A 24,080-nucleotide genomic window follows, 5' to 3' on the forward strand; every position below is an offset into this window, starting at 1 on the left:
TAGAAATGTTCATGTTTGGTTTATCTTAGTGTTTGGCTGAGATTAAAGTTAAGCTCTTCATAACTGAACCGTTTTATTTCAGTTTAGAGTCTTACTTGGAGAGCTGTCACTATATTTTAAACCAAATATTTCACCTGTCATATCCCCTGATGCAATATGTGCTGTTCTTATTTAAACAGCTGACTTTGAATTAAATCTAACATTAAAAATATTTAAATTCAGGAGGAAATTCAGGAGGTAATAAAGATCCTGAAGCCTGCTCCAAAAATAAAAGAGTTCTAACATCTCATCTGTTTGTTTTTATTCAGGCATACATGTATACTACTTTTATTAATAGCGAGAATAAGCGTGTGTTTCAGTCATAATAATTGTGTTTAACTGTATGAAGCTTATTAGACATTATGAAAAAGATGATATGTAAAAGCAAATTTTGCCAACGCGCTTGATACTTTTTAAATGACCTTTGTTTTCTTAAAAAAAATAGACAGGTAGATAAATAGATTCAACAAGAATTAATTTCCAGATGAGTCCTATTCACGATGGTATGGATGACACTGGCTCTCTTATAAAGTGTAGTTTTGAGACTGACTGCATCAGTAAGAGTTAACGATATGCAGTTGAATGAAAGGAGCGATTAGCATTTAAAGTATTTCTTATATTTTGAAAGGAAAAAGGGAAATGTTTGAAAAGTAAAGAAGGAAAATATGAAGAACAAAACACAAAAATTCACAAACCCGATAAATGCTGATCGGATGTATAAAAAAAAGTATTTAAAAAACAGATATGTGGTGCAAAAATAACTACAGAAAACAACAAAGACACGTTTAATGTTTATTCTTAAGCATTTTGAAAAAAAAACTTTTTTTCACACACACCCACCAATTGTATAACATTCAAAAAGTGCAAATCAAACGCCGCACATGTAAACTCACTTTTCTGTACATTTTCCCATTTCTTGTTAAAGTTAAAATTAGCCAATCACATGACAGCAAGTCAAAACATGTAAGCGTTTTATCATGTAGACACAGGTCAAGACTACCTTCTGAAGTTCAAATCAAGCGTCAGAATACCCTCTAGCAGATCGTTACGTGGAGAAACAAGTGTGCTGATCCACACTGGTGTTCACTGTTCACAGTGCAGCACAACATCGTTCAATATTTAGTATTTACTGTTATTTGCTGTTAGCTATTAATGCGATGGTGTTGTGTTTATTATGCCGCTCTCTTCTTTTTTGCTTGTTTTCTCTTTTTTCCTTTTTTTTCTCTCAACGGTTAATTGAGGAGATTTATATATTTTTAAGTGTCCTTTCTCACTGTCCCTCTTCCCCTCTGGTTTTCTTTTCCTTCATTCTTCTTTCTCCCTTTCCTATCCCCCAGCCATGTTTGTCCCATCTGTGAGAACTGAAAAAAAAAGCATCAAAATAGGAAACAAAGGTGATTTAAGGCAGGCTAATTTCAGAAACTGCATATATGCTGGGAATTTCCCACACAAACATCCCTGATATTTACAGAGAATGGTCCAAAAAAAGAGAAAATGTCCAGTGAGCAGGAGTAAAACTGCCTCGTCGATGTCAGAGGTCAAAGGAGAATCGAGAGCAATTTGCATGATGCTGTCACATTAATATGGACAAAACAAAGTATCAGTAAGATGTACCTATATAAGTGTCTGTTGACTGCAATAAAGTCTCAGTGACAACCAAGGCTTTAAATGAAAATGAAAAAGTCTACAGCCTCCCCATGTGGTCATTTTATGAAATGGCACCAGACAAGCAGGAAACAATGCACTTACTCTATAAGTGTATTTACCAAACCCATGCTAGTTTTTCAAGCTGAATTGGTTATATTGAGCTATTTTTCAGAACATGTATGTAAAAAGAAGCCAGTTATGTTAAAATGTTATTCTTTCGGATGTGCAGAATGCATAGACTGTACCAACTAGCAATAAAATAAACAAAGGCATCACATGTAATCCACCAGGCATGGGCTCTTTTTCCAGGAAGCAGCTCAAAGACTGTTCAACATGTTTCCTGCAATAGGGCCCAGAACACCACATAATCCTGTGTTCGTTGCTTCTGTCCCAGACACATCAGACACAGCCAATAAGCGGACTGAACGTGCCACAAAATTTATAGCCTACAGACACTTTTCAGTTCAGTTGTTTGTCCACCTGGACTTTTCTGCAAAACCAAACACCAGGAAAATGTTCCAAGTTTTGCAAACTCATACGCTGATTTGGATCAGATTAAAACAAACTAAAAGACTCCAAGACTTCTGCAGCGATCAATGACTACCAGTCAAAGTTCATGTTACATTTTATCATTCAAATGTTAATGAAACCAGTGTTACTGTAAATACAGCAAATTAGGCATAGGATAGAAACAGAGGAGGTCTGTCACATAATTGATACACACATTTGTGCTGTGTATGGGGCACACAGATGAGACAACAGTGAGTTCTGGGTGTTTTAACATGTTGTATAGTTTCTACAAGTACAAACAACTTGTGTATGGTGCACATCATTAAAAAGTGTATTCTAATTATCTGAACTAAAGTAATAAAAAGTGCATTTAACTTTAAGTAGAGTAGTTTTACTTCAGTATGCTACATTATTGCCTCTTTTCAGCTTAATTGTTAACACTGTTGTTGAAACCGTGCTGTAGTAAATGATGTCTTTATATCTATGTGTCTCTATCACCCTAACATGGACCTTATATAGAACTTTTATATTCTAGCTAAGCACCCAAAGTACCGTATACAACTTGCCCCATTTACCCATTCTTGGGTAGCATCCATACAGTTTAGAAGAACCAGGGATTGAACCACTAACCTTGAAACTAGTCGTTAACCGGCGCTACCTCCTGAGCTACAGCCACCCGACATCACAAGAGAAACTGAGCTGATAATGTTAACTTGAAAATGACAAACCTTAAGCAACCGTTACTTTTTCTGAAATGTGGGTTGTAGAGAGATGATCAGAACCGAGTTATAAAAAGAAGGAAAAGTGCATATGTCTACATTAGCATAATGTTAGCCTTGCATTTGAATTCCAGCATATCTTGCTTCACAGAGTTTTTCTTCTTTTCAATACTGTTATTGGATGTACTAGTTTTCCAATATACCATGGTTTACACCTCATTAATTCAAAACAAACCTGACATAATTGTTGATGGCAATACACCCCATTCATTTATTGCTGTAGGATAAATCAGCTATTATCCTTCTTAAGTAGGTAAATAAGTACTTTGAACATGATTGAAACTCAGGCAGAATTTCCCACTTCTTGATTTCTGGGGGGTCAAGTCTACAGATTTTACAGCATGCAAACATTAGTAACATTAAAACCACTTACGGGTGGTGAGAAAACCATTAATCTTCTCATTTCGTTGCAGTTTTCTGCTGAGAAACCTTAGGTTCTGGGTCATGTGTGTGATACTTTGACACATTACCTTGGTGTCTGTCCATGCACAGAAGGACAATGCATCTGCTTATCAAACACAACAAACTTTAACTGAGATAATCTCTTGTTACAGAAATTTTGTCTGGTAATATCTTCAGTGGCATGTCGTTTAAAGTACCTATGCATGGAAACAGCTTGTCAGTGCAAGAGTGTGTGAAACTCTGTAAGTGTGAGCCAGTATCAGGATCAAAGAATGACAGCTTTCCTCTGTTCCAGTCCAGATGAACTCTGATCCTCTGCAGCTTCTTTTTTACTCGGAGAGCAGACGGTGGGGCTCCCAGTATGCGTGTGCTGTATTTACCATTGTAGAACTCGATTTGCCAGAATCCTGATTTTACCCGCTCCCTTTTCTGAATGGATTCGGCTGCCACTCCAACAAACCAGGCTGTGTTGTCTCCCACTTCAACATCCCAGCTGTGGGTCCCTGAGTTAAAGCCCTCCCAGCCGTGGACAGAACGATGATAGTCAGTCCTCTCTGGGTTTTCGGGAAGCTTCTGTCGCTCTCCGTGACTTACACTTGTCAAATCTTCAGAGAGGATAAATTCTGGGTTGGCAGTGTTTGGATCCAGAATCACAGGAAAGTAGGAGACCATTTTCTTCATTTTGTTCCAGATGTTGAAGGTCAGGTTGCCCAGGTGTTTAGCCACATCTATCAGAGCTCCTGTGGCCAGCTCTGGATCATCCAGTAGGGGCTGCTGTTGGACTAACTTCACTGCATCGTTGTAGTTCTGCAGGAATGAGACGTCTTCGGCTTTCAGCTCTTCCTCCGTGGCTCTAATCGTTTCTGAAAGAGCTGCTATCTCTCTGATCAGACTTTCAATCTTCTCCTGTATTGTCTTAAACTTCTGCTCCTCTTCCTCCCTCAGTGCAGTGATCCTGGCCTCCTCTTCCTCTTGTAGAAACTGGTGCATCCTCTTAAAATGCTCTTTAATCTGTCTCTCTGTGTGGCGAGCCTGGACCTTAATGTGTTCTGCTGTTTTATCACACTTTTCTTTAATTTGTTCAAATACTTTCAGTTTCTCATGTAAAGGCTTCAAGGATTTCTGGAGCCCCCTTTTTTGCTCCTGTGCAAATTCTTGGATGGGTCTAAACCTGTGGTTGATATGCATTTTTGAGTCTCTGCAGATAAGACACACCAGCAGCTGATGGTCCAGACAAAAGAGTTTGAATTTTTCTGAGTGCAGGCAACAGAGAGCCTCTGACTCCACAGAAACCCTCTGATCTCTCTCCATTTGAAATGCCTTACACGCCTTTGCTAATGCCAGGTTTCGAGGTGGGTCACTCCTCGATGATTTCCTTTTACAAAGAGGGCACTCATGTACTGTTTTATCACCCCACCATGTCTGCAGACAGCTTTTACAGAAGCTGTGGCTACAGGAGAGGACAACAGGATCTTTAAAAATATCCAAGCAGACAGTACAGGAGAGGTCCTCCTCAGACTGGAAAGCCATTATCTCACTGAAGCTGAAAACACGCCAGGCAGAAAGCACAATGCGACAGCAGTCATTCGTGGCTAATCTCACTCCTCCAGAAAGTTCCCGGAAGATCCCAGTCTCTTGTTTTTCCTTCTTAGAATCACAGATGGGATAGCAATTTAAAGTTGCAGTACTCACAGTATTTGCTGCTGTTGCTTTCCCCCCTCAGGAAGTCGTGTGTCTGATCTGAATGAGATAATCGTTCTCTCCCTCTCAGGGCGTGTCTCTTTCTCCCTACTGGATGAGCAACAACCGTTTCCAGGTATTTCTTAGGTGACGTTTTTCCAGGTAATGTGTGTCAGACATTAAGCCACTATGTCAGGGCACAGCACCTTAAATATAGTTTCTGTATTAGACAAGACCAACAAAAAAAGCTCCTCCCCTTTTTGGTAACAACTAAAATAGAAATAGGTTAGGCACTTATTTCTGCTGCATTCAGGTAAGGTATGAAATGTAGCACCAACTTATAGTTTTATGCAATTCCAGGGACATTTGAAGAGAAAGACACAGTATTTTTAAATGATAATAGGAGAATTCTGCAAACATGCTGTAGAAGTATAACTGCCAAAAAAAGAAGAGAAAATGAGCTGAGGCCTGTGCTTTGAAGCAGGATTCCTTGTTAGTCTTAACCCTGTCTTTTCTGTACTATGATGGTGGTTCACTTCTTACCATTGTAGAACACCACTGTAACTTGTGCTGTTGCTCTGGACCAGATTAGGTTTCACATTAGAGGTCAGCAGATATGAAATCACTGCGTATTTACCAATCAATTCTCCAGAAAATAGTGTCACGCTTCCTGAAGTTCCTTCAGACTTTTGTGGGGAGGGTAAGAGGGTTTAAAGTTTTTGCATTTCCCTGATAGGCATCAGTAATGAAGATAGATTCTTAAATCAAGGAATAAATTTGCATCTATTTTTTTTGTTGGCAGCAAACAATTTTACAACAGTTTTATTTTTCTGTAAACATAGTCTAATAGGCTATATGATCCTAAAACAGGACACACATGCTGTATTTCCTGGCCTCATATCAAATTTGCACCCAGATTAAGCCTATGTTTGAATTCAGTTACATATTTACTGTCAAACCTTAAACTGCAATGAGTCTGCAGCTGAAAGAATAAAACATGATAGTGTAAGACTAGCTCCTCTTCTAGCACTCTGCTTCACTGGGTTTATGATTCGTGGAGTACTACCAGACTCCATGCTGTGTATTTTACTTGTACCAGTTATGAAGGATAAAGCTGCAAAAGTGAGCTGTCTGGATAATTATAGGCCGATTGCACTAGCCAGTATTTTATCTAATGTGCTAGAAAGAATCTTGTTTGACAGAGATAGTGTGTTCATCTCTTCCCTGGAAAATCAGTTTGGCTCCAAAAGCACGGCACTGGGATGTGCATATATGCACTCAAAGAATAGGGCCAAAAATTAATCTGTCCTCATGTGTTTCATTGATGCCTCTAAAGCTTTTGATCGAGCGAACCACAGAAAACTTCTTGATAAATTGAAGCAACGGGGAGTTCCTCGATACATTGTGAGGATTCTGTCTTGCTGGTACACTCGTTAGAAGATGCAGGTTAAATGGGAAAGCAGTATTTCTGCCCCCTTTGTTGTTAGCAATGGTGTCAGACAGGGTGGGATTTTATCTCCAATTTTATTTAATTTATATGTTGATGATTTGTCCATACAGCTGAGAATGATGAATGATGATGATGACATATACAGACAATGTTGTAAGCTCTATGTGCAGGCAAATATTATTGCACGCAAATTCAGCTTTTGTTCACTTCCAGTTAAAGTGGCTTTGTTTAAAGCATATTGCACACTGCTATATACTGCCCCCTTGTGGCCATCCTACAAACAATGTAGCATGCAGAACCCGCATGCTGCAACTTCACACCCGATCAGATTTGCACACTGTTAGACCTCTGCTTTACCACCACAGACAAAAACATGGCTGTGCCATGGGCTCCCCTGTGTCACCTGTTGAAGCCAACTTTTACATGGAGGAAGTGGAAAGAAAGGCTCTTGGCTCTTTTAAAGGGAGAGCACCCACCAGCCACTGGTACAGATATGTAGACAACACCTGGGTCAAAATCAAAACACAAGAAGTGGAATCCTTCACTGCGCACATTAACGCCGTGGATAAAAACATCAAGTTCACCAGGGAAGACACAAAGGACAACTGTTTGCCTTGGAGTGACCAAACACCTACTTCACAAGCGCATGGCACAACATAGAAGAGCCACCTCCACAGGACAAGACTTGGCTGTCCATCTGCATCTTAACGACAAAGGTCACTCTTTTGAGGATGCTAATGTTCACATTTTGGACAGAAAAGACCGATGGTTTGAAAGAGGAGTGAAAGAAGCCATTTATGTCCATTGTGAGCGACCATCTTTGAACAGAGGCGGGGATTTACGACGCCAACTGTCTGCCATCTATAATCCAGTTTTGGGATCCCTTCCCAAACGCCTTAACACCCACTCACATCCTGGGCCATCTGACCTCAGGAAATCACATGATAGGGTGGGGCCAGGTTTCACAATGAGCTCACCCGAAATTGTGACCCACACCCGTTTTCACACCTTTGCTCATGTGATTAGGTAGAGGATCATCAGGGGGTCCTTTTGTCCCTCTTTGGTAAACTCCCACTGGGTTTAAATCTGGGACTCTCCGCCATTTGACCTTAGAACGGAAGAAGCTTCTCGGATGAGAGGTGAAACGTCTTCAAGCAACTTAAAGAAGTCCAGACGCTTTTCTTTCCAAGCTCCTTAGACTACGATGACCTGGATGACTGAGAACCTTCACAGACACGCAGAACCTGCATGTTGCATATAATGATGCAATGAGAATCCTTCGTAGGATACCTAGAGGCGGTAGTGCCAGTCAGATGTTTGTAGCTGTGGGTGTTTGGATTTTTAAAGCACGTTTAAGAAATCTGATGTTCACTTTTAGGGAACAACTGGATGGCTCTAGTAACAGTATCATTTTAGCACTCACAGATCCGACGGTGAGTGGTCCCAGTTACTCATCTAGTCTGAGGAAGCACTGGCTGAAGTGTTTGTGTATTTATTGATTTCTTCTAAGTAATTGTGTATTTTATGTATATTATGGTTTTATATTTTTACAGATATTTAATATTTTGTTATTAAGGTTTATATGTTGTGTTTTGTCTTGTTTCTTTTTTTCTTTTCTTTTTTTTATTTGGACTATGGACATAAAGTCTGTCAATAAAAATTGAATTGGAAAAACTAGAAATTGAAACTGTCAGCAGCAGTGGTGTGACAGAAGAGGGTGCTAGAGACAGGATTAGATGATCTGCTGTGAGGATCCCTAAAAAGAGCAGTCCAAAGAAGAAGAAGTAATCTCTTCTGCCCGAATTTTACTTCACCTTCTTGGATTTTCTGTTTGGATATTTTATCACTGGAATGCACAGATTCTTCAAAAGTTGAATAAAAGATAAGCCAATGAATGGAAAACTATTGGTTGATAAAAAAAATAATAAAAAAAAATAAAACACAATGAAGCTACAGATATTTATTTACAGTTAAACTTGCTACCATTGCTTTAGCAAAGAAGCTTTTGTTGCTTATAATGATATAACATGAGATATAAGAAATGTTCCTGCCACAACCACAAGTCTGGTTTGTCTTCAGATTGCTATTCATGACAATATTTATGTAAGTATGTAACATCAGCCCCACCACATACACACACTTGTCAAGACATACAGTATGCATGAGAGATTATAAGAAACACACACCATAGAATAAATACATAAATGGAAATTACAGAACAGAGAACCGTAGGAGGTGCAAACTCATAAGCTAATGCTACATACTTAGTGTATAGCATTGGCTGAGTGGTGTTGTGGTGGAGCCTGACATACACCCCACCACAACACCACTCTGACCTGGATAAGTGGAACGGATGGATGGACAATTGTAAAGCTACTTGAACCACAAAGTGTTTAAAACATCAGCAGACTAATACATGATCAGTATATTCAGTATTAGCCAACACTGATTTTTGTGGTGAAATGAGATGCCATCCCTTTATTGTATCAAATGAATATTGAGCCACTGTAAAACTAACACAAACAAATATTGAAAAAAACGTTATAATGAAAAAATCCCTTGATTTTTACAACAAAAACAAAACAAAAGCTATAACACAACTTTTTGTTTTAAGAATTGCCAATGCATCCAGACATGCACGTCGCAATTTAGCTGCTATCTAAAATGCCAGTGGACCAGAAGGCATACATACCAAAATCCAAATAAGCTAGTCGCTTACATTAGCCTACATTGGATACAATATTACTGAAAGAAATATATTTACATGATGTGAATTTTATTGTGAAATGTCCATTAAAGTAATTGACATCATATTCAACTCAGACGTTTTTTTCTTTCCCAGCCTAACATACCATACAAAATGATCTGACCTATTCAAACTCAGTACAAAATCTTAAGCATGTGTCATTTAAGTAACATTAGCATGCTTTCAATATTAGCTTCATCAGAAGTCAAGAACAAAGAAAAGATCTTTGAATAAATAAAATGACCTATAGTATTTGATAATCCCATCATTTTCATTGATTAAGCAGTTTTACTGTTGCAGAAACCTTCAGCGGAAGTATTTTTAGCTGGTGTTCTTTCTTATTGATGAAGTATGGAAACAGCTTCTCCGTGAAAGTGTGTATGAAGGTGTGTATGTGTGTGTCAGTATCGAGATCAGAGAATGACAGCTTTCCTTCGTCCCAGTTCAGATGAACTCTGATCCGCTGGAACTCCTTCAGTGGGTGAATAAAGGTGTGTTGTGATGGGGAGCATGCTCCATATTTATCTTCAGTTAGCCCAATTATCCGCCAAAGTCCAGATTTTATTTCACTCTTTCTTTGTACAGACTCTGCTGCTACACCCAAGACCCAGCCTGTAGAGTCTCTAACCTCAACATCCCAGCTGTGGGTGCCTGAGTCAAAGCCCTCAGAGCCCAGGACAATGCAATAGCAGCCAAACCTCTCCGGATTGTCAGGAAGCTGATGCCCATCTACAGCTCTTACGCCAGTCAGATCTTCTGATAGGATGAGCTCTGGATGAGCTGTGTTTGGATCCAGAATCACAGGAAAGTAGGAGACTATCGCTTTCATCTCATTCCAGATGTTGTAGGATAGGTTGCCCAGGTGTTTGGCCATATCTATCAGAGCTCCTGTGGCCAGCTCTGGATCATCCAACAGAGGGCACTGCTGGATTAATTCCACTGCATCGTTGTAGTTCTGCAGGAACGAGACATCTTCAGCTCTCAGCTCCTCTTCCGTGGCTCTGATTATTTCTGAAAGAGCTGCTATCTCTCTGCTCAGACCTTCAATCTTTCCCTTCATCATTTGACTCTTCTGCTCTTCTTCCTCTTTTAAAGCAGTGATTCTGGCCTCCTCTTCATCTTGTATAAACTGATGCAACCTCTTAAACTCCTCCTTAATTTGTTTCTCTGCCTGCTGGGCCTGGACCCTAATGTATTCTGCTGTTTCATCAAACTTTTCTTTAACTTCTTCAAACACTTTCAGTTTCTCCTGTAAAGATTTCAAGGATTCCTTGAGATCCTTTCTGTGATCTTCTGCAGCTTCATTAACGGGTCTGAAGCTGTGGCCGAGATGTATTTTTGAATCTCGACAGACGAGGCACGCTGGCTGCTGATGATTCAAACAGAAGACTCTCAGTTTCTCATGGTGCAAACTGCAAACAGTTTCAGAGAATGCAGAAGCATTTTGATCTTTCTTTTGTAAGAAGGCCTCACACAGGTTCTTTAAGGCTGAACTAACCGGTGGCTCACCCAGCAAAGGTCTTTCCTTACAAACCGGACACTCTTTTATGGGTTTGTCTCTCCACCAGGTCTCCACACAGGTTTTACAGAAGCTGTGGCTGCATGCCAGGACGACAGGAATATCAAAGATGTCGTGGCAGATAGGACAGGACAGGTCCTTTTCTGGATTATAAGCCATTCTCTCGTTCTCAGGTGAAAGTAAAAAGCTACAGCGCAGAGCATGAAAGAAGGAAGTTCAACTTCACTTTCTCTTTGCTTGTTTTTCTTCAGTCAAAGGCAGGTTGAAATGCAGGATTACGATGCTGTGTTACGTTTACTTCTGCTGTGAAGAATTATTTCCCCTTTCCTCTCAGTTGGAGCCTCTCTTCCAGTGAACAATAGCTGAGAGAAATACATTTCCTGTGTTTTTTTTGCCCTAGGGTTAGAGGTGGAGCTTCGCCCACCCATCAGTGTGTTTCACTTAAAGGAGCCTGTCACACTGCACTGCCACATAATGTAAGCAAATATGTCATGGTAGAGTAATAGGATGAGCTCTGTCTTGCGAATTCAAACCTGATTCCTTTACCTTGTCATTACCATGTTTCGTCTTCTTTTTCCATGACAATCCCTTTAAAGGCTTCCAAAGTACAATGACTCCTTCTGCTATTATGAATACATAACTGTTTTTGTTTTTTTGTTTTTTGTTTTTTAATGAAAGCTTTTAATGAACAATGTTAAATAGAGGTGGAACAAACTGTGGCTCATGAAAGAGGCCAAGATGTAGGAAATGAAGGTAAAAAAGTGCAAGAAAAGCAAATGTCAAAGTCAAGTAAAGAAAAAAACAAAGGAGTCCAGCAGGAATTATAAATATTTCAGTGTGAACTTACACAGAGCAGTAAAAATACAAATATACAAATCCATAGATTTGATTAAATTTACAGGATTGTGGGAAAAGAGGCAGGGATGCTCCGGCTTGGTTGTCCCACGTGTGGGACTAATAAAGGTTATCTTATCTTAATCACAGGGCCAACACAAAGAGGCAGATAATCACTCACAGTCACATTCACATGGCTAATTTAGAATGAATGAGGAAGGAAGTAAGCCAGAGTACCCAATAAAAATCCATGCAGCCAGAGGGAGAACCACACATGATTGGTGCAAACCACCGACAAGTCTCCAAACGAAATGAACCAAGAACACATTTGAACCTGCCCTCTAACGGACGTATTACTGCAAAAAAAGATTTGGTAAGTGCTCCTTTAGGTTAGTAGGAAAAAAGCCTGGACAAGTTTAAGGAGAGGAGATTATTTGGGTTGTAGTTGATACTTTGTTGGCGTTAGTGCGCCTTGGTCATCATTGAGCAGGTGTCTGAAACAGGAAATGAGTGCTGGTCTTTCTGTCATGGTCCATTTTGATATAGTTTCTTTTTGCGTCTTGTTTTGAGTTTACCACCACTGCTGGGTGGAAAAATGCACTTAACCCATTCACACAGTGAGGCAGTGGGCAGCCACCAATGCAGCGCCTGGGGAGCAGTGTGTAGGGACGGTACGTTGCTCATGGGTGCCTCAGGGTAGGCGTTCAGTGGATTCGAACCCCTGACCTTCTCCCAGTTTTTACCAAAACATCATCAGGATTGAGGTTGCTTGCTTTGTTGCAGCTGTTATCTGCTGCAATCTCTTCTGATCGGGTGTCTAAATAGGAGCACAAAAGCAAACCAGTCCGACAACATTTTTTTGTGCTCGGTTAAACCACAACTTGGAAACAATAAGTGGCGCCAGGGCGGGAACACTGACAGTTAATATCCACCCTGATGTGTGTGGACTCATACCCAGGCCTGTGAACAACTGTTCATTCTTTATTTTGTTTATTAGTTTTCCACCATTAGCTGAGTCTGAGCCTCTCCAGATCCCCTTCTCCCCGCCACACACTCCAGCGTTTCGAAGGATTCCCCAAGTCAGCTGATGCATTCTGCAGAGCGTGTCCTCAGTCTGCTCCACTTGGACATGCCCAAAACATCTAGGAGGCGTGCAGGCTAGTCGAGTACCCAAAACCAACTCTGCTCAGAGGCAGTCCTGAAAGGATGAGCACCTCACCCTATCACAACAAGACACCTGCCTCATTTTTTTCTATGCTTACATACCTAACTTTTTTTTTTTTTTACTTAGAGGTTTTCTAACTTGTCCTTGTGTACTTAAAGTATTACATTTATACCAAAAGAAAAACTGAATGCAGCCTTTGTCAGAATAGATTTATAAATGGAACGAACCAAAGTGAAAGAAACACTAGAGTTAAAATCAAAATAGTTATATAAATTGAATGAGGAAACACATATTAGGCATAGTTTAATAAATGTAGTTAAAAAGACACAACAAGCACAGTAAATGTCAGGTGCAAGTATCAGTCACAGTACAGATGATTCTCTAGACTGTTGTTGAGCTGACGCATCAACTACTTCTTGTATGTGTAGCTTTGCATGATTCAGTTAAAAATAATCCATATTTATTTTGTGCTAAGCCTCTGTTCATCCCCTGTCTGAATCAACTTATTTCAACTTCTCTTCTGATTGGCTGCACCTTGCAAATGGAAGGTTTGAGCATATTAGGAGTATCATCTCTGATTAATGTCATGTTGATGAAAGGGTAGAAAGTGTTTAGGTCGTAAACATTCCTTGTACATGACCTGAAGTCTTTATTTAAAACCATATATGACGGCTTAGATCCTTTAATTCTAATGATTAAAACTCCCTACAGCTGATGGTTAAACTGAAGAAGCTGCTTCTATAAGGAGCATATCTGGCAGGAAAAGGCATCACTGGAGACTCACAACTGCTGCATGGAGTCAGTGTCACACCCACTGTGTTTTGACTTCTAGTAAACCCTTTAATTTCCTTTTACATTTGTTGGCTGGTACGTGGGTTAGGACAAAGTGTATATGAGTCACTGATAGAGTATTCAAGGTGCAGTATTGATGTAAAGCTGCAGGTATAGACTCAGCTCAACGGAGACGGGGCTTTGGAAAGCAGTGCTGTAAAGACGGAGACTGAACCTGTTAGAACAGGTTTCCTGTCTTCGTTCCTCACACTAATGTGAGGGATCTCAGTGGGGAGGATTTTGAGAAGAGCTTACTGATTTGTTAAAATACGTCAGCAGCAGCAAAAAAACAAACTCCAAAATGTTTAATGTTGTTTAGAAAGGTCCTCAAATAAGAAAAACAAATGCAATAGAAAAATTAAAATCAAAAGATACATTTCGACTAAAAATAAAAATAAACACAGAAAAAAATCATCTGATTTAATCAAACACTAATTTAAAAACAGGTTAAAATGTATTCATGTATTTTGGAGTCTGAACAAGATTTTCTTTTACTTATTTCAGGTTAATCTTTCATACTTGATTTCATTAATTATTTTATGTATTTATGTCCATCCTATCAGTTTCTCCATAAAGGTGAATACACCTGTTGTACAACTCAAACAACTATCAAACATTTAAATTGTCCCGTGGGGAAAAAACATGGATTATTTGCAGAAAATATGAACTTTGTAGTGTTTCATGAAGGCCTCAGGCAAGCCGATTTGGAAAGCTGCCCAGAGTTTGTTTATTCAGCCTCACCTCTGGTGCAGGTGCCCACCTCTCAATTTTAAATACATGTAGACATTGAGGGTTCTCAGGAGGGGCCGTGCTGAGGCCAGCTGCTATCTGACAGAGGGTCATTGGTACCATGCCCCTTGTATGGGGTCTTCATAACCCCATTCTCTGTGCGCCATTTGGGGCAGGGTGCGGGAGAAGGAACTGGCCGTCTGGTTGGGGTCTGGGCTGTTGGGCCTTCCTGCTGCTGCAGGACTGGGGGCAGTCTGCTTGTCTCCACCCCAGAGTAAATGGAACCATTTCCTGGGTCTGGGGGTGGATTGCTCTTCTGGGGGTCCCTGGACCTTGGGGTACAGAGTATTTTTGGGGAGTATGAGTGTGTGTGCAGTGTTTAGTTCTGTGTGCCTCCATGTTGGATGAGTATAACTGAGCCTAACATGGTTCCCAGTTAAATACCTTCTTCAGGAACAAAAGGCAGTACACAGCTGTTTCACACTCCCTTGCTACCTCCCAGAGTCCTCAAAGAGACAAAGGTTTCTTTCTGTTGAGCTGTCTGCTTCCCCCAACGTCCGTACTAGACCCCACCATTTGTCTTACTGTATGAGTGTGAGACATGTTAAAATCCAGTGGCACCAAGGCATTATACGATAAAATAATGTGATTAATATATAAGTAAAAGAAATTCCTATACAACGCCTATCTTCCCCAACTACGCTCGCTGCAAGTGGCTGATGCTCCCACCCGTTGGTGGTTCTCAGTGTCCGGGGCTGGGTGCTCGGGTAGATCGAACAAACTATGACAATCAAGTGGACCAGTATGGCAAAAGCAATAATGGTCCACTTGGAAAAATGGGAATATCTGTTGGGAATTTTTCTTGGCCTTCAGACAATAATTCTGATTGCTATGCTTGTCCTCTTTTTGCAGACATCATGAAAATAGCATCTTTTAACATTAAGAAGTTTGGAAAGAAGAAAGTGTCAGACCCTGATGTCCTCGAAATCCTGACTAAGGTAATAACCAGTATAAAAGCCCACACATACTTTCACCTTACAAAACTGTACATGACCTGCAGGTCTGGCTGCTGCTTTCATTAAAATGTCTGATAATGTGACAAAATAGTAAGCTTTGCCTTTTTGTCACATAAGAAGACCGAGGGCGATAACAATGTAGAAAAGTAGTCCAGCCCTCCTACCAATTATTAAGTATTTAAGTAATTAAGTATTATATAAAAACTTTCTATTAAATAGCTGAGTTGCAAAGTGGTAAAATAAGTATCAGGACTCACTGTTTAAGTAAAAATGTAATCCTATATATGCATCTGAAAATATACTGAAATACATGGAGTAAGTTGTATTTTGACTTGTGGTTTCTTGCTGTATCATTGAATCACTGGTTTTTACTTTACTTTTATTCTGGTGATGAGGTTACATTTCCAATTCTTTGCTTAAACCCATGTTTTATTATTGTTATTGTATTAGATCTGTTTCATATTTAGTCAACAAGCCACTGTACAGGTCAGCCGCCCTGAGTGTCGGCTGTTTAGGAACCACAATAGCAAACACACAATCAGGGTGTGTTAATTTAAACGTGGATCCACTGGCCTGTTGTCCCTTCAAGTAACCACGCTCAGTGGCAGCTTGCCCTTCATTCACAGAACCACCATTACCTCTATAACCACACAATTTAAGTCACTCAGCATTTCTCTGATTGTTCCCATCTCTGTCTTTTTTGATACCTCTTCAGCTTTATTGTTGCAACTCAGAATATGTACATAAGTATTTTTTTTAAAAACACAGAAAAATGTCAGTTTATATTTTACATATCTGGAAGAGCTAAATCTTAACTGAACAATTATCTTTAAGGTAGTAACGCATCTGATCAGTTCAGCTTTTTTTCTCTCTGTTTCAAAGATTGTGTCTCGATATGACATCATTCTGATCCTGGAGGTGGTGGACGCCAGCAGAGAGTCCATAGAAATCTTCATGAAAGAACTCAACAAGTAAGGAAATGCTTTGTTTCCAGCATCATCACTGTTATTATCATTTAGGGTGCTCGTGTTTAAGCATGATGATGGTGGCCCAAAGAATAACAATTTTCTCATGGTAACCAAAAATGATTACGATTTTTAAGGATTATTATATTAAAGAATATTTACACAGTTACTTCTGAAGTTATTTGTGTATTATAAACACAATGGTATATTTATTTTTTTAAATAGCACACTTATTGGCAGCATCTGTATAATAGTATTATGCAATAATATTATTATCAGGAATTCTTTCGGCTTCAATAATCATGTATTAAAGTCTGATAGCGTGACAGCTGTAATGACAACACTAAAAACTGCTGATGTTAACAATTTATGTTGTTAGTCATGTTCATCTTATTGTCAGGGAAAATGTAATTTGGAAATAAAGTTTGAATGAATGTAAAAAATTCAACTTTGACCTGCTTTTTGTGTTAAATGAAAAGGTAATGTTTCACTAAAGCGTTGCACATTCATCCTGAACCAATTCTTTTCAGAGAATCAGAGGACATAACATGATTTAATGGACCAAAATTAAAGAATTATACAAAATTTCTCTCAACTTATATCTTCTCAGAGTCCACGAGGGATACACCTATAACATCAGTGATCGTCTGGGCAGTACACGCTACAAGGAGCAGTTCATGTTCATCTACAAGTGAGAGTTCACTGACAACACACATCCTGTTCATTTGCAGCTTCAAATTTTTATTCTTGAACTCACTAGAGCAGCTTTGCATGATTCACAGTTCTGCCGGGCCTTGGTGCAGTGGAAGCAGGTGGACAGTGTTTCATTGCTCAGAGCCAGAGTTGAAATGACTATATTATTAACATCCACACTGTGTGTGTGTGTGTGTGTGTGTGTGTGTGTGTGTGTGTGTGTAGAAGTGATGTGGTTACGTTGGTGAACCATGAGCAGTTTAATGAAGAGGCAACAACAGGAAAAGATGTTATTAACAGAGACCCCTACATCCTGAAATTAAGATGCAGCAATACAGGTAGGATATGTTTGTCATGGAAACAAATGCAAGGATCAACAGGGAGTTAAGCTTGTGTGTAATCAGTGTAACAGCTCACTTTAAAGCTGATACTATGTCTTCTGTGGCCTTCCTGTTGGCTGCACCTTTATGTAACCTGATGTACAGATGAGTCTCTGGTCCAGGTTTTTTTTTTTAAAGCTGTGATAACCTAAATCTGTTTACACATTATGGGGAAGTGTGTATTTGTATGGAGAGAAAATCAGCTGGTTTTAACTTTAGGGTAATTAAGTAATATATAATTATTTCATAAATGTTATTAAAAGGCAATCAATAATTTGAACTAATTTACACTAATGTAAATAATCAGTAAGACTTGAATGTAGTCCTGCCCCCTGTGTACAGTCCCAGATACACTCAAGCACAAATTCACAACCAGGTCCTCAGGTGTCTAGCCGAGAAAGTTGAGTGCAAAAGGAAATCCATCAACGCTCAACCTTTCACGAACCAAGAGGAGCATCAGTTTTCATCAACATTTGTCCGGGAGGGAGACAAGCCGAGGACAAGCCCCTCAGCCCAGGACCTGGGCCCGCTGAAGGCTGCCAGGGATTGGCAGATGCAAGTGGACTTGGATCAGAGGCTAATTTTTCCCACAGAGATCGTAACAACTACTCTGCGACCAGACCTCGTCCTTTGGTCTAACTCTCAAAAACATGCGTATGTCATTGAGCTGACGGTACCGTGGGAGGAAGCAATTGAGGAAGCATTTGAGCGGAAGAAGCTGCGCTATGCCAACTTGGCAGTTGAGGCAGAGGACACAGGCTGGAAGATCAAGGTGCACCCGGTGGAAGTGGGGTGCAGGGGCTTTGTTGCCAGTACAACAGCCAAACTGCTTAGAGAGATTGGGATCAGAGGACACTGCTGAGAGGACCAGTCACTGGCTATGCCTAAAAAGGGCTGACATCACTTGGGCAGTTAAGGCAGTCAGCTAACTGCGAGAGAAAATAAATATTCTCCTCTTTTCCCCTCTGCTCTTCTTCCCTTTTCTGGGAGGCAGTGGGGAGGTAGAGCGTACAGCCCAATTCGGCGGGGAGGTGTGGAAAGCCAGCCCCAGCCCCCCTTCCAGCTCTCTTCTCTGCTCTCTCCTATCTTGTCCCTCTTGTCTTACTTCTCTCTATCACCTTTTCTATCCCTTTGAAGAAGTGAGGCTCCATAAATGCTAAAGAGGTAAGTATTATTTCTCAGTTGCAGTGAATAGACAGAAAATAAACTGTAGAAAACTAAACAGAAGAAAGAAGAGAAATAACAATTTAACATAAACCAGTGACACACTCCAGGGCCTGATCAACCCTGGCAGGGCCTCGGTGGATGAGGGTGTTTAGTGATAATGGCCAAAACACCCGATGAATCCAAGGTCCACAATTGACAATGTGTCCCAAATTTTAATATGATAATCTAGATCAGATCTCTAATTCCTGAACCTAACCAAGGAAGAAAAAATGGCAGATTAGCCTGGGTAAAAGACCGAAAGTTGAGGCACACAACAATGTGTGCTGCTGGTAAAGTTTCTGGGCTGCCTTTCCTCATAACAGAGATCCCTCAAGAGTCTCTCCATTTAAAGCAATGCATTATCAGGGACTGTAACATCTAGTCCTTTTACTGAGTCATGGATGTAAACTATGTGTATTTGTGTTCTCGCTGTAGTTGTGGAGGACCTGGTGATGATCCCAGTTCACACCAAACCAAAGGACTCTGTGAAGGAGCTCGATGAACTATACGATGTCGTCATGTTTGTTAAGACGGACTGGAATACTGATGTAAGGAGAAATTAGAGAGTGTCTAAAGCTTTGCAGCTTGGGTTGGTTGCACAACAGAGAAAGCAGGAATTCATACTTCTGTGAAAATTTGTAGATTTTGACAGAGTTGTGTAGCAAAAGGCGTATGAACCAATCCAACCACTAAACTGGGAAAACAAAACAAATATATATTGAGGAGTTAAAGCAAAACACTCAAGTGCAAATATTTCATGTCTGTGCTGCAGAACATTATGATCTTGGGTGACTTCAATGCAGACGGCTCGTACGTTTCCGACCATGACATGAAGACCATTCGCATTCGTAAAGACGAGAACTTCCACTGGCTGATTGGAGATAACGTCGACACTACAACAAGCACCAAGAACACCAACACCTATGACAGGTAATGCATAGCAGCTACTGGCTGCAGCTTTATTTTGAATCGACAGACGTGAGACTGGTATCGATCTGTTCGTCAGCAAGAAAATAAACACATCACGCTGTTTCTTCAAATTATCTGAAATAAGGAGGAGTAGATTCTTTTGTTTTGCCACATTAAAATGGAGTGATGCTAAATGTTCTTGCTTTTTTCTAATTATGTATTTAAATTTGGTATTATGGGTTTTTAAAATAAGTCTTTTTCTCTATCTGCGTTAAGGATCGTGGTCTATGGAGATGACATGCTTAATGCTGTGGAACCAGAATCTGCAAAAGCCTTCAACTTCAAGGAGGAGTTTAATCTCGATGAGAAGCAGGTCTGTTTTGATTAATGCTTTTCACCAAATGAATTACTCTTATATTCTCTGCCTTATTTGCAATATCACACGTAGAATATGATTAGTCAGAAGGGTTTTAGACACTAAATTATAAGGCAGATAATTGTGTTTTTGTCACATCACTCAGTCTGTTTAAAGATCACTGAAATAGCTGGACATGAAAAACAGAACTCGGTGTGTAAAAGCTGGCATGGTTGCTTAAAGACGGTACCAAAGTACAGCTGCGGTACGGTGTTATGGCTTTAATTAAAATTCCTAAGAGGCCGTCAATCAATGGCCACAAAAATGTTGAAAATCAGCAAGCTTTCAACTTTCAAAAAGAGAGGGTTCAGTGATGTGGGACCTTTATTCTTACAAACAAAAGGTTAGGGTAAATTATTAACAGTGTCACAGTCACCAAGTGTCCTTGGTAACTCTATGACAGGGGTGTCAAACTCAAATACGCAGTGGGCCAAAATTCAAAACTGGAACAAAGTCGCGGGCTAACATGAATATTTATTGGAAAAAAAAATCTTCCTCCAGATATAAGAATGAATCTTTTCTTATGGACTCAAATAAGTTTTGCTGGAAAACTGAATATGGAACAAGCATAGCTTAATACTAAACAATATATATATTAGCTGTATAATACCAGTAGGCCAGCTCTGATAGTAATTTGGTATGGCTTCGCGGGCCAAATGTAATTAGGCTGCGGGCCATATTTGGCCAGCGGGCCAGAGTTTGACACCTATGCTCTATGACCTGGGTTTGACAAAGACTCTACCCTTGGCCTGTCAGCTCATTGTCTTTGAAAATGTAAACCACTGCAGTATGGAAAGTATCCATACTGTCATAATGACAGTATGGATACTTTCCATACTGTCTGTCATGTTTGCGGCTGTGTGCAGGCAGGATGAGGACCCAAACGCAAGCTCACAAAGGCAGGAATGAACTCAAAAACACAGCTTTATTGCTGGAGAGAAAAGAGAGACAGCCTGAGGAGAGCACAGACATAACAGGCTGGGGAAAACATGGAATAAAACACAAGGAGGGGAAACGAGGGCTCACAGATATACAGAGGGGCACACGGGGGGTAATCAAATAAGGAACATCTTAACAGAACAACCTAGAAACCACGGCATAGATAAAGAACAAAACCCAAAACACATGAAAACTAAGAATGCTGGGCCAACATGGCCCAGGATCATGTCACTGTCATTAGGTTTTGCCTCTTCAGGCTGAACCTGCACACCAGGTGCACAGCATCAAGCTCTCACCCCAGACCTAACCTTGTCCCAGGAGGGTAAACTGGTCCCTTGAGTGTGTCCTCATAGGGTTTTGTGAAAAACTCTCTTGGCCTCTTACCCAACACCATTTTGCTTTTGTAAGACCCTAGCAACCCCAGACAACATACCCCATGCACAAACCGCTGATTCATGGGGACATTCAGCTAGACCTCGATATTTGTTCAAAAACTATTAATCAGTACATTTTGTTTCTTTTGCAGGCTCTGAAAGTGAGTGACCATTATCCAGTGGAGGTTGAGTTGAAGTCCATAGTTGAGACAGATGAAACAAACGGTAAGCAGGATATTTATACATATCCAAGGCTTATGTACCATAATACTACAAGACCTGTTAAAATTGTGAAGTCAGTTTTTCATTCTTATTAAGAAATGTTTTTTTTTTAATCTTTCCCAAAAATGTAAAAAATAAAACTTACACACGTTTTAGACATTTGTTAGAAAGATATGCTTACGTTGAATATATGCAGATTATGTTCAGAGAGTGAGTTCAAAATCAACTAGATGCAGAATTTGTTTTTTCCTGACATGTTCAAAGTGTGATATGAACTTTCTGCTCAAAGAAAATATTTATACATGCAAACATGTTTAAAATTAATTAATTAGAGCAAATTAATTGCAGCCAAAAAGCCGAAAGGAAAACCCCCCGCCTACGCATTCTTTGTTGCGGACTTCTATAAGGAGCACAAGAAGAAGCACCCAGAAGCCAAAGTAATATTAACAGAGGTTTCCAAACTGTGCTCAGAAAAATGGAAGTCCATGTCACCTGAGGAGAAGGCAAAGTTCAAAGAGATGGCCAAGAATGACAAGCGCCGGTATGACCAGGAGATGAAGTCCTATGTACCACCTGCAGGTGCCAAGAAGGGCAAGAAGAAGAAGAAGAAGGACCCCAACGCGCCCAAAAGGCCACCTTCTGCTTTCTTGATCTTCACCTCTGAACACCGTGAAAAGATCAAGGCGGATAACCCGGTGATCTCCATCACTGACATCGCCAAGAATTTTGGTGAGATGTGGAAAAAGATGAGTACCACAGAAAAGGCCCCCTATGAGGCCAAGTACGCCAAACTGAAGGAAAAATATGAGATGGAAGTGGCTGCCTACAGAGCCAAAGGCGCCAAGAATGTGGAACCAGCTGACGACGATGATGAGGATGAAGACGATGAGGATGAAGATGATGATGACGAGGATGAAAATGATATTGACGGGAAGATGGCTAAGTCGTTTCTGTATTTGAGGATGTGAAGTTTGTGATGCGTTTGTTTGTTTATGTTTGTTTTTGTTTTGGGTTGGACGAGTTCAGCAGTATAACCTGCTGTCCCTGTCGGTTGACCTCATTTGAGCTGTACTCTTTTTCTAATTCAGGGTGTTAGATTTATATTGTTTATTGTCATTTATGCTTAGAAATATTTAACCATATATGCTTAGAGGTGTATAATCGATTGTGTAGTGATAGGATGTGTGATCTTTGGCAGTCTGCATAGGCTTGGTGTGCATTCCACAGTGTTCTGGCATTCACACCCACATTCTGGGAGCATGGGAGAGGTCATACCTTCTCTTATTGTTTTATGGTAGGATAAACTGTCTGTATCTGTTCTAGTCTAAGTGCTTTTTGTTTAGATGAACTGCTGGACTTCCAAACCAGCAGGGTTAGGGAAGTTATTTATGGGGTCACACTCTGACCCCACCCCCCCACACACACACACTTACACAACGCACAGGCAAGGTACTCTTTGTGTGTATGTATACGTCGTATGTTAATGCACCTATGCATATTCATGTAACCTCAATAAAAGAGCAGTGTTACGGGGGAGAAGATGAGAGCAACTGGGGACAAGCGAAGGAACGGCGTTTGTCATTCTCTCCCGTGCACGAGAAACATGAAAAACTTTGCCTACTCGTGTCTTGCTTTGCTGTGTAATTAAATTGTCCTTAACGTTCCAGCGAATAGGTTTATGCTACAAACCTATCACAGGGATTTAGTTTTTGTCACTTAGTCCCCTTTAAGATTTATATTTTAAAATTTTCTACTGTAATGAAATTGTATATATTACCCATTAAAAAAAACTGACTGTGAAGCTATGCTTTTAACACGACACAATTGAAATAAATATTAAAATCACAATTTTACAATTTATACTATGTATTTATTGGGACAACAAAATCCACAAGATAAGAGTTACTTTAAAGGAGATGGAAATATTGGAAAAGTGATTTCATACAATAGCGTTAACACATCTGTTCTCAGGCTCAGCATTACTTATAATTGTTAGCTAGAGTCTAACTCATGGTTTAATAAACAGGGTTGTAGCTTTCAAAGACTGTATAGATGAAAGACGGAAGGTGTGCCACTGTGACATCATCCACTGATTTGCAAAGTGCTATTGCCTACCACTTTCACCAAAGTCACAAGTACGCGGTAGATCTTAACATGAAATCGAGTGATCTAGCGTAGCTTTTTCACATTAATGGAGAACATAATTTACAAAATAAACATATCGTGTTCAGTGAAACTTGAAACTACCAATTGCGGCCATGAACTCATTAAAGTATTTACTAAGGTCAAAAAGGAAAAGCAGTGAGCGCTTTCCTTTATAATCCTTTACAATCACTACTCTTTCTGCCACCCCCTGCTGGCTATTAGACCTGTCTCCAGACATGTCTGCACTGGCTTCACTTTTCAGACTGAAGCAACATCTTTTATATACATACTTTGAGAGCAGTTTCTATTGCTGAATGAGAAATATTGAGTTGAAAAAAATGCTACAAGCATGTATGTGCCTTTTTGTTTAATCTGTATGTAACTACAACACTTCAGTTGTCTCTTCAGTCCTAAAGTGCTGTTGTTTAATTTAATAAAACCAGAAACAGATTAAACATTTTAATAGCATTTCAAATAAAGCTTCA

The 24,080-nt window shown here is 40.0% G+C and overlaps 3 protein-coding genes across 4 annotated transcripts; 1 reads left to right on the forward strand and 2 right to left on the reverse strand.

Moving 5' to 3' along the window:
* On the reverse strand, positions 1-5,331 carry LOC102298157 (zinc-binding protein A33-like). The gene has a single exon (XM_005938852.3). It carries the CDS (start codon positions 4,905-4,907, stop codon positions 3,504-3,506), a length of 1,404 nt encoding a protein of 467 aa, XP_005938914.1. The 5' UTR covers positions 4,908-5,331; the 3' UTR covers positions 1-3,503.
* A 3,121-nt stretch (positions 5,332-8,452) lies between these two features.
* Positions 8,453-11,165, reverse strand: LOC102298794 (nuclear factor 7, ovary). The gene has a single exon (XM_005938854.3). The coding sequence runs from the start codon at positions 10,929-10,931 to the stop codon at positions 9,525-9,527; it is 1,407 nt and encodes a 468-aa protein (XP_005938916.1). The 5' UTR covers positions 10,932-11,165; the 3' UTR covers positions 8,453-9,524.
* A 681-nt stretch (positions 11,166-11,846) lies between these two features.
* LOC102298468 (deoxyribonuclease-1-like 2) lies at positions 11,847-24,043 on the forward strand. Of its 2 annotated transcripts, none has more exons than XM_042225827.1 (10): positions 11,847-11,979; positions 15,244-15,329; positions 16,230-16,318; positions 16,923-17,003; positions 17,231-17,343; positions 19,027-19,139; positions 19,364-19,521; positions 19,777-19,873; positions 21,381-21,453; positions 21,922-24,043. In XM_042225827.1, the coding sequence occupies exons 2-10, from the start codon at positions 15,249-15,251 to the stop codon at positions 22,416-22,418; spliced, it is 1,302 nt and encodes a 433-aa protein (XP_042081761.1). In that variant the 5' UTR covers positions 11,847-11,979; positions 15,244-15,248; the 3' UTR covers positions 22,419-24,043. The 2 variants fall into 2 exon arrangements, with proteins under 2 accessions (XP_042081761.1, XP_005938915.1); XM_005938853.3 differs by having other exon boundaries at positions 11,850-11,979; positions 21,799-24,043.
* The last annotated feature ends 37 nt before the right edge of the window (positions 24,044-24,080 follow it).

Source organism: Haplochromis burtoni, unplaced genomic scaffold, assembly GCF_018398535.1.
Source record: "Haplochromis burtoni strain Fernald_Lab_line unplaced genomic scaffold, NCSU_Asbu1 Contig_183, whole genome shotgun sequence".
In the NCBI taxonomy this organism is placed as follows: Eukaryota; Metazoa; Chordata; class Actinopteri; order Cichliformes; family Cichlidae; genus Haplochromis; species Haplochromis burtoni.

Coding starts and splice junctions, on each gene's coding strand:
- LOC102298157 (XM_005938852.3), bottom strand. CDS start 4,907: ATGGCTTTCCAGTCTGAGGAGGACCTCTCCTGTACTGTCTGCTTGGAT.
- LOC102298468 (XM_005938853.3), top strand. CDS start 15,249: ATGAAAATAGCATCTTTTAACATTAAGAAGTTTGGAAAGAAGAAAGTG. Junction 15,330..16,229: donor TCCTCGAAATCCTGACTAAG/GTAATAACCAGT, acceptor TCTGTTTCAAAG/ATTGTGTCTCGATATGACAT. Junction 21,454..21,798: donor TGAGACAGATGAAACAAACG/GTAAGCAGGATA, acceptor AATTAATTGCAG/CCAAAAAGCCGAAAGGAAAA.
- LOC102298794 (XM_005938854.3), bottom strand. CDS start 10,931: ATGGCTTATAATCCAGAAAAGGACCTGTCCTGTCCTATCTGCCACGAC.